The sequence below is a fragment of the Vigna angularis genome, chromosome 10 (assembly GCF_016808095.1).
Source record: "Vigna angularis cultivar LongXiaoDou No.4 chromosome 10, ASM1680809v1, whole genome shotgun sequence".
In the NCBI taxonomy this organism is placed as follows: domain Eukaryota; kingdom Viridiplantae; phylum Streptophyta; class Magnoliopsida; order Fabales; family Fabaceae; genus Vigna; species Vigna angularis.
Window position 1 is genome coordinate 20488533 of NC_068979.1, and position 10935 is coordinate 20499467.

Consider the following 10935-nt stretch of genomic DNA (forward strand, 5'->3'; position numbering starts at 1 on the left):
AGTGTTGTTTGGTCGGTCGTGAAGTTATCCAACCCAATATACTTGCATGTTGACTGGTCAGTGACTAAAACATAGAAGCTTTAGCAAGGGTAGGCCTTCCATCACAATTCATAGACATTCAGCACAGAAGAATTTTATGTTTCATGTCTAGATGTTGGTCTCAATCGAACCCAACAAAGCATTGACGTTCGTCTCGTTAATTCTTGCTTCTTGGATATATGTTACAAGCACCCAAATCAACCTTGTTAAGAAACATTTTAGTTCTTTCTAAATATTGGATTGTTTTCAGGCACTATATGATATTTCCTTTTGCTTAAATTGCAATGTTTATTTGTTTTTCCTACAAAATTCATAAACAACCCAACAAAAATTACTTTATGTATCAATTCTCTTCCAAAATGAGAAGTTAGGATCATTTCACATGAACAATAATTATAGCTCTCACCTCCACATATTACATTCATACTTGGCATGTTGTGGCTGTGCCTCCACATCCTAAGTTTTTGTAGCTGTTCAAGTAATCTGACTATAAACCAAAACTGTTAACACCTCCTACCCACGGAACCACTTAAACTCACATCTTATTAATCCGAAACACACTCTCGTTGAGAATGTTTCCAAGGAATTCCAAGACAAACCAAACAAAATGAACTTTGGTGAAGGAAGAAAATTCACATTTCATCACTTGGAGGTTCATTAGAAGGTCCTTCTGCTTTACTACTCTTAGTGTTTGGACTATCATGTGAAGAATTTAAACATGATCCAACTGTTAATTCATCACTCTTATAACTTAAGCACCCAGCAGCATCCATCACCCCCATAGGACTTTGAGGCACATGTGGCACCTTGCTTCCTACACTAGCAGCAACATTGTTCAAGGACAAATCTCTTATCAATTCAGCACACTTTAGAACTCTACCCTGCAAAATGAAAGGAAATTGCATAACACAAGTCAACCGTTCACTATTATCAATTCAACAAGATGAAGGTAAACTCATCCCTACATGCTCTATTTGGGAACAACAACCTCACCTTCTCTACTATAAAGAGATCAGCAATGGACTTATCCATATCTTTCGCTTGTGATTCTCCTAAAACAGAAACTGCCACCGCAGCAGCAATTTCAGAAGGCCGGAATTCCAAGAAGTCGATACCTACAATTGTTTCCCGAAAAGCACTCTTCAAACTCGCTACACCTCAACGAAAACAGAGTACAGATGGACCAAATATTCAAAGAGTAATGAGAATACCACTGATTATACGGAGGATGAGCTGCACTGATATTGCAATGGATGATTTTGTTGGGTGTTTCTCACAAGTGATCTTGCTAAGGAAGTATTCTATGAAGGAATAAGGAGTTAATGCATACATTTTCCATCTCAACTTGCTTAAGACCAGTAGTTCCATTTTTTTAATGGTTTTAGCTTCAAACACAAACTTTGGTTCCCCAACCTGCTCATCATCAATATCGATGGGGAAATTAGAGGGTAATATACATAACAAAATCATATTTAAGACAAGATTGCAAGATTCTACTATACCTGTAAATCTACAGATTGAGGCACTCTAATCTCGTCCATTTTAGCTGCAATTGACAAGCACGCTACAGCTAACAATTGCACAGTCCAACTTACACCTTTCTAAACATACCAAGAAAAGAGACCAAAAACACCAATTAGGTAATTAAAATAAACCTAGTAAAACACAAACATGAACTTTCAGGCAATTTGACCTTACCGGTAAGTCAAAAACCGATAGGAAGCGATCCAAGTAGTTCGCAGCCAAACAAAAACTCAAGGGTCCAAGGCCAAAATAAGCATGAGCCTGTTGATCACGTTATACAAAGAAAAATCCAGTCACTAACACAATTAACCCAGTTAAATAAAAAAGATTGTGATTTGACACATTCATCACACGGTTTCAACCAGTATGAAACAGAATTCAACAACTTTGAAAGAATTGGCGATCGCACCTAGCTACTTCCTCAACTTGAAAATCAAAATTGAAGGCAAAACCATTAACCATTTCTTTTTTTTTTTTTTTTGCAGAAGTCAATTGAGACTCGATGAGAAAGCCAACCTTGCATTAAAACTGGTATTAGAATCAGACAAAAACAACTCTTTCATACGACTCAAATCCCATTAAAAACAACCAACCCACCAAGGCAAGAATCCACACAAATCAATAAACAAATAAAAAAAAAGCTAATTAAATGGTTTATTTGTGATGCTCGTCGAATGAAAATGGAAACTTGAAACATCAAAAACCAGAAATCAACATAACGATTACCTTCCAAATCCAATCAAGTGCATCCCTCCTAACACCCAAAGCCAACTTCCCGCTCCTTAGTCTCTGCAAGTAATCAACCCTCGGGAAATGCTCCCTCTCTCTCGCCACCATAGCCCTCACAGTTTCCTCACTCTGGGGCACAGCACATGCTAATTCCTCCGATCCACCACCATCTTCATATTCAGAGTGAAGGTTCCGGTGGTTCCAGCAATGCAAGATTCTAGAATCATCCGCTCCATCACATTCGAAATCATCATCAAAGCAGGTGCTACTGTTCTGTGAGTTATGAGCCATTGATGCAAAAACGGCTGTGCTAGAACAGAAGCAGCATCATCAAAAGGGGTAGGTGGGGCTAAGGGAACAAAATAACTCTGTGGGGCATTTTGAAATGAGATGGAAAACCCATGTGACGGTGTTGAGCATAGAGTGAAGTGTGGAATGGGAGAATGAGGAAAGGAACCAGCTTTATGTAGGAAGCGGGTTGTGCTTTTAGGGAAAAAGATAGATGGGGCAATCGAATAGGTGGTGTCCATGGATACCAAAACCCAAAAACAAAGGAAAAAAAAATTATGATATGGTCATAGGTCATTGGTCATGTGGTTATGGTGGTGGGTGCAAGAACAAGTAGGAGTGTAATTTTGTCAAGATGGAAGAAAGACCATCCAAAGCCAAAATCAGGGAAACACAAAAATATGGTGGATCCATCTTTTGGCATAAGTATATAACCTATTTTAGATTTAATGTTCTTTTTTTTTTTCAAGTTTTGAATTATTTAACATGTCTGTATAGTTTTTTGGTTTCTAAAGAAAAATGTGATTGAAATGTTTTTAACATAATACTTCTTTTAACTCTCATTGAGTTTTTATTACATTCCATGAACCTTTTTGAAGTCTTTAATTTATGTAATAATAAACGTAATACTCTATTTTAATTTTCACTTTTATTGCCTATTTTAACTCTTTGAATATATTACAATTCACTTTGTTTTATATTCATTCTCTCTTTTAAATTTTATAACTAATAAATCTTATTTCTATTCTGCTTTATATTAACCTACTTAATTGTGTTATGTTTAAATCGACATCTTTTTTCTTAATTAGAAAATGCAATTCAATCAGAATCAACAATTTTTGTAATTATTATTATCACGTAGAAATTTATTTAAAAGGTATTTTAAAATATAAGAGAAAATGTTTTCTAATTTTGGTAAATAATCTTTCTGGGTTATATCAAAGGCTGAATTAATGGAGTACAGATGAATTACCTGCTAACTTTTCTCTTCTTTTTTTTCATGTTTTCGTACAAGCATAAATACGCTTTAATTGTCATTCTTTAGTTAAATGTTTTCTGATAAATATTAAAAACATAATCGCTCGAGGTGATTAATTGAAATTATTATTTTTTTGTTCATTACTCAAACAACAAAAATAAGTTAAACTTAGCCATTATTGTCATTTTAAAATAAAGTAATTTTTACATAGCTATTTTTTTCTCGGTGATATTAGATTTGGTTCTTTAAATAAAATTGAGTTTAAATTTTATGAATGAAAAAAGTTATAAATGGAAAGGTGGTCATTAAATACAGTCAAGGTAAAATATAAAAATATAGGTATGTATATAGTCAAATGTGTAAAATAAATAAATTGAATCATTAATTTTAGGATTGAATATGTTTATATTTCTTAAATTTGGATATAAAATTATAATTGAATGATGTTTTAAATTTTGATTATTTTTTATTTAAATTTTAAAAATTAATAGATATAGTCTTTTTATTCAATTGTGATAAATAATTTTTAAATATTTTGAAGTAAAATAGGTTAGATGGTATAAACAATTCAAATTCAAATATCAGTTTAAAATATTGTCAGAACCCATTAAAAACCCACTAAAAACCCCAGGTAGTGAAAGCCAAGTGTCAAGTAGAGAGTTAGAGTTTCAGATAGTGGAAAACAGGTGGCTGCAGGAGAGTGGTCGTTCGGTTTTAGTGACGGCAGTATTTAATGTCAAATTTCAAATGTCGTGCCACTTCTTTACATGCTTTCCTTCTTCTTCAAACTACTGAAACCATTTCCTCCTCCTTCTCTCTAAATCTCCTTCATCTTCTCTCTAAGAAATTCTCACTTTTTCTTCTCCGATCACCACTCAGGCACCGTGTAAGTTTTTCAGGCGTCAAGGGATTTCGTTTAAACCGATCAGTTTGTGATTCTGAGCTGGTAAGTTCATTCCTCTCTCAGTCGAGTGGTTTTCTGATACATGCAAATCAAGTTCTGGTTGCATAGGTTGATCACCTTTCTATATGTGATTTTTGATAATTTTCTGGTCTTTTATTTTGTCTAGAATTTGTGATCAGTAAACTCTAAGGGTAGAAGAAAGTGTAGTGGTAAACCAGTATCCTGCATTGTTCGGTCACTTTAAGAGGTAAGGGAAGCTTATATAATTTGATTAAGATTCTTGTTTTAATGATTTCATGTTGTTTGATTGATTGAATGAATATGAAGTATGGTTGTTACTACATTGTTGGTTGTATGAGTATATGAATATAAAAGATGAGAAACTGGAATGATATTGTGTTTGATGATTTGGTTGATGGTGAAATATTGTATGTTGTTTAAAAGTATTTAAAGATTAATGAAAGCTATGAAATAGGTAGGAATAAGGTTTGAGAGTGATTCTGTAATAGTCTGCATAATTATGTAAACTGTAACCGAAAGTCATCATTGACCGTTCGGTTTCCCTTTGAGCGTTCGGTCTGGACTAGATTCTTTCTTTAGGAAGAATCAGTCGATGACCGATCGTTTTATCTTAGTATACTTGTAAATAAAGTGTTCGGTCTACGTATAGTATCTCTTTTGCACTCGTTAAAACAACTTCTTTAAGATATTCAATAATACCTAAATTCTTAAATATGATATTTATCCTTGTTGAAAATAAGTCTCATCTAATTATAATTAGAATATATTCTTTCATTGAATAAGTTTTGTAGTGCTCGGTCATAAACCTAGCACTCGGTCTAAGTGGTGCTCGGTCTTAAATCAAGTGCTCGGTCTTATCCCAATAATCTATCATTACCATTTTTTTTTAAGAAGAGCATTCGGCCAAACTCAATAGCGTTCGGTTTCTACAGTGTTCGGTCTTAGACTAGCACTCGGTCTCTTTAATGTTAGTCTCATGCCAAAAGCTAAGTATAAATAGTGTTCGGTTTCTTCATAGTATCTCGTCAGTTGTTAGTATTTGCTGTCAAACAGTAACGGTCTCTAAATGAGATTCGGCCTAGAGTCTTAGTACTCAGCCTAGGCTTCTGGCGTTCGGTTTGAACTCTCAGGAGTCAGTTCAATGAAATGGTTTACCTAGCAAATAGCGTTCGGCTCTGTTATTTACTATAGGGCGTTATTCCTTTCGGTTTCTTTCATAACTCTAATAATAACTCTTTCGGTTTTGATCCGTTTATGAGTTGAAGATCTCTCGGTCTCACTCCAAGTGTTCGGTCTTGTCCTTGGGTTGAGAGTATGGATTCAGTGTTCGGTGTCACATGAGTTTCTGTTCCAATTGGTTTGGTTAGATGTTTTGATAATGAAATATGATGGAATATGATATGAATTGAGTAATATGGATATGAAAATAGTATTCCAGGGAGGAATATCTCATGATTTGGTATTGGAATGGTAAAGTATGAATGTGGTTATGCTTAGCTGGTGTTTATCCTGATATTCTATGATTATTCATTCTTAAGTAGAGAGGGGTAAGTCATGTGTGAGAATGGCAGGAGGTCCTAGTCCATAAGGTAATCTTGGATGGAACGGATTAACCTCGGGTGACAGCTGTTGAGGGTATCCCAGTTACTACATCACCCGGGTGCACAAACGTCGTAGCTATACATAATTCATACAGTCCGGACGGTCAGAGTCAAACGTTGGTTTATTGCATGCAAAAATGAATGATTGATTTTGTGAAATTGATTGATATAGCACTTATGTGATCTGAATATGTTACTACATGGATTAAATTACATAAGCTTACCCTTTTTTTGTCTTGTTCATTTTGTCTGTTTTGTTGTCTTCATCCCTGTTGCAATGATCATCCGTGTGGATGTGAGCAGAAGGAGAAGAGCTGCTGGAAGAAGCACTGGAAGAGGTGGAAGTAAAGACTGAACCTTAGGACCGTTCGGTCAGTTGTTGGCTCCATCTTTTGTAAGACAGTTCGGTATAAGTTTATTTTGTAAATCGTTCGGTCTAGTTGTAGCCAGTGTGCGGTTTTTAATTCCCTGCTATTATGTAAGGTCGTTCGGCCATAATAGTACCTCGTTATGTGTAGAACTGATATGTAGTATTATTAATGTGATTATTCTATTATATGGTTTTATACTGTATTTTTGGGATGTCACAAAATTAATATATTTAAATTAAAAGAACTCTTTATTTATTTTTAAAGTTTAAGAATTAAACTATTTTTTTAAAATAAAAATAAATTTTAACATCAAATTTTAGATATTAAAATTAATTTTAAGATATTAGTGTAAAAGTAATACTTGAGAAGTTGAATGTGTTTAAAAAAATAGAAAAAATAAATAAAAACACTTTTAAGATTAAGTATTGTTGTTCAAAAACTTTTATACTACACTAAGGAATAGAAGTTTATTATATGTAAAGTAGTGATTTAAAGGATTTGTATTCATTTTTAAGTATAAAATAATCTTTCATACACACTTTTATATGACGAATAAATTCATTATGGTAAATATTATCCAAACTTGTTTCTATTTTGACAAATAATATCTTTATTAATCGGGTATAGGTATAGATAATACTTAATTTTTTAAATTGAGTATAGGATCGAAGATGAATACATACATTTCTATCCAGCCCTTGTTCTTATATTTTTCTTAATACTTATCTCCTCCATTTTAAATTAATAAAGTATCTACAATTTATTTTATATATATATATATATATATATATATTTGGTCTTTAATTTTATAATTCTTTATTTTTCTTTTGTTAGATACTTCTTTTGTTTTTTCTAATTGTTTAGCTTGCTTTATATTTAAGAAATTCACTCACATTTCTAAGGTAATTTTCCTCTTACACTAATGCAGGAGGACTAATGCAGGAGGACCCTTTTTACGCAGGTTAAAAACAACTTTCTATATTGGTTCTAGAATCAGTACAAATAAAGGCGCAAAAAGTTTTCAATTTCTATAATGATTCCAGAATTGGTATAGAAAGTGGACTTTCTATATCGATTTCTCAATATGTATAGAAAGTGTCAACGTTAGATGAGATAGTGAACATGAACTCGATTTTCACTCTTACTAGCTTTATAGGCCTAACGTGGAACCCTAAAGATTTGCAAAGCAATTTCAATTTCGATCCAACATGCGCTCCCTTTGCCATTGCAAAGAACCTCATTACTATTCACATTTACTCCTTTAGCTCCTTTCTCTTCTCCAACCTTATCACACTCGCACTCAAGCAGGCCATTTGCCTCTCCCACATCACCTTTTTCCACTACCCCATCGTCGTCAAAGAACCTTGTGCACGTCAATCGCATTTCCCTTCGCATCTGAATGATTGTCTTCATCGTGGATAATGTTGTGAAATGCTTGCTTGCGGAAGTTTGCACACCTACGTCACCATCGTTCAGCGTCTCATCATTGTACCATTGCAGCACTAAGGAACGTCAACGATGACAAAACCAAGGCAACACCAATGAATGTCGACAAAGACCTTAACAAGGCAGTTGATGACTTTGCATATCAAAAATGTGAGAGAATCTAATTTTAAAATAATAAAAAATATAAGAAATTATTTTTTATACCGATTATAACTAGAACATGTATAGAAAGTTTATTTTTTTATTACAAAATAGTTATCATGCTAACCAATTTTCTATACTAGTTGTAAGTAGAATTTGTATAGAATTTTTTTTTCTTTATTATAAAATTTGTATCGCTCACTTTCTACATCGGTTATAACTAGAATTTGTATTGAAAATTTTATTCTTTATTGTAGAAAGGTTATCAGTCACTTTCTATAGTGATTATAATTATTTACAATTATTTCACTATCACTTATTATGACAGGTGGATTCCAACTGGCATAATAAGTTGTCATAAAAAGTTATTTTTATACTAGTTTTATCATAACATTTGTGCGATTGTGTTCAAATAATTACAATTAATCAAATAATTTTTATGTCTCATATTTGAATATTTGTACTCATTTGTTTTTCTTTCTTTCATATAAAACATTTGATTTTCAATTTCAAGTATTTAATAGGATAAACTTATCCTTTTTATTTACATTTATCATTGATTTTTATTTCATTTAAAGAACTCTTATTTTGCTAAAATGATTTTCATTATCCTTGTTAGATTGAGATATGAAAAGTTTTTCTTAGATATTTAAGGTAGTTTTCATCTTATCGCTCTCTTAATTATACATTATTTTTCTTTGTACGATTTCATTGAATGATGTATCAAATTGTTTCTAATAAGACACATATTTGATCATTTTTACTTCTTTTTAATATTTTTAGTTTTTGTTTATTTTTATCATGTATAATATGCTTTTGATGATTTTTCATATAATTATTTTTATTTTCTAACTCATTATCATAAGTGTGATTTATCACTAATTATTAAAGACAATTTATTTACTATAATATAACAACTTAATGTTATTGTCATGAATTTTGTTTATCACCTTTTAATATTGATTGAAGTTCAAAAGATAAAATGTATATGCTAAATTTCAATTGTTTTTTTTTAAATTTTTGTTCTTTGTATGATTTTGTTCAAGTAAGTGATGTAGTATAATTTTTATTAGTGTATAAGAAAATATTTAATTATCATTTAAAGGATGAAAATAAAAAGACATTTAAAATATTACTTACTTGAGTGTGTGAGGTTATTTCCTCCCATACTGACGTAATGATTGAGTTGTCTTCCTTACATATCTTCTAGGTGTCGGAGAGGTCATCTCACCTTATGTTAACATATTTAAGTGAATTATCTTCTTCCTCAACTTGTAATACATATATTAATATTTATTATTTTTATCATGTAGGTTATGTTGTGATTTTGAAGAAGTTTGATAAAAAAAAACTTATTTTTCCTAATTTACCAATGAAAATGAATAAATTATTCACATGAAAACGATTTTTGTATCAATTAGAAGAGTTAAACTTAACATAAAACCTAAATTTAATATAAACAATTCATTATGTTAGCAAAATATAATAGGAGAAATTTAAAATAAAACTACCTTAAATTGATGGTCAATTAATAGAATTTTCTTTGAACTTTTAAAATGTTTTATTTTTAAAACATATTAGATAGTGAGAGGATTATGTTCCTCGTGAAAAGTTTATTTACAATAGGATAATAAATTCCACAACTTTCCGCTTTCCATTTAAGATTGGGTATGAATTTAATTTTGTAATCTCTATTAATTAATATCCCTTTCCTAACCATGATTCTATTTTGTGTAGCAATGAACTTGAAAAAGTAAATATGATACTCCAATTGGTTGGGTATGGGTTTATTTAGGAAGGATAGATTCTCAATTTAGAGAAAACCTAGGTTACAACCAAGATGATATTACTTATTCCAATTAGCAACATCAATGCTTACATGCTAGAATTCTCAAATAAGTAATGTTTTTAATGTATATGAGTTGAGTCGTATTGATATACTTGTTTATAATGTGATGATTAATCATTTTCAAGAATGGGATGATGATTTAATTATTGATCAAGAAAAAGTTGCACAAGAGCAATCACCATGAGTTACTACAACAAGAAGCAATATTAAGATTGAAGAAGGAATGGCAAAAGTCCAAACTCCAATAGATACCTCAAGAAGAGTACTTATGAAAGGACAAGCAAAATAACTCAAGAAGGCTATACAAACTTAGGATCCTAGAATATGAAGAAAATTGTAAACATTACCTTTGTTTTATGATGAGTACATGAATGAATCTAAAAAAAAGAACAATAATAGAAGATAATTAATAGCTTAAAGTACATAACACCAAAGCTAATGAATCCAAGAACCATAATATAAGTAAATCATGCATATAAAAGCAACTTAACCCGAGGAGTAAACCAATCGAACATAACAATAAACATATTAGCTTATTATAAAACCTATTTCACAGATAAAATAAAACAAAAATGAGTATATATAAAAAAATTCTGACCATAGATGCAAAAAAGGACGTGAGAATCACAACATTTTGTCCAAGTTACATTCAAAACCATGAGACACATTAGCACAAAAATAATAATGTAAACACTTCAAATAAAAATATAGAAACTAATCAAACAAAACCTAAAGTCTAAAGTCTTAACTTTTCATTCAATCGCGCAAGCACATAAATTATGTTTTCGTCCGTACTCAATGAAATTCCAAACCTAAAAAATGTGGAAAAAAAAAAGGTACTAGATAACCCAAAAAAACCTCTTCGAAAAATATACCTAACACCTTAATGAAAAAATCAAACTCTTACCTTTATATTCTTCGTTCGTCTTTTCCCAACCTTCTAATCTCCAAGCATGGAACCATTGTCCTTTTCTGTACAAACTAAGAAAATATACATTATCAAACTTTTAATCATACAATATATTTATAGCGTTCGATAATTT

General features: G+C 31.4%; 1 protein-coding gene across 1 annotated transcript; it reads right to left on the reverse strand.

Moving 5' to 3' along the window:
• Positions 1–352: 352 nt before the first annotated feature.
• LOC108327970 (cyclin-D4-1) lies at positions 353–2976 on the reverse strand. The gene is made up of 6 exons (XM_017561724.2): positions 2290–2976; positions 1738–1824; positions 1542–1640; positions 1251–1452; positions 1033–1154; positions 353–920 (listed from the first exon to the last, which is right to left on the reverse strand). The coding sequence occupies exons 1-6, from the start codon at positions 2581–2583 to the stop codon at positions 672–674; spliced, it is 1053 nt and encodes a 350-aa protein (XP_017417213.1). The 5' UTR covers positions 2584–2976; the 3' UTR covers positions 353–671.
• Positions 2977–10935: the final 7959 nt, after the last annotated feature.

Coding starts and splice junctions, on each gene's coding strand:
- LOC108327970 (XM_017561724.2), bottom strand. CDS start 2,583: ATGGCTCATAACTCACAGAACAGTAGCACCTGCTTTGATGATGATTTC. Junction 1,453..1,541: donor CTCAATCTGTAGATTTACAG/GTATAGTAGAAT, acceptor GATGATGAGCAG/GTTGGGGAACCAAAGTTTGT. Junction 921..1,032: donor ATCTCTTTATAGTAGAGAAG/GTGAGGTTGTTG, acceptor TTCATTTTGCAG/GGTAGAGTTCTAAAGTGTGC.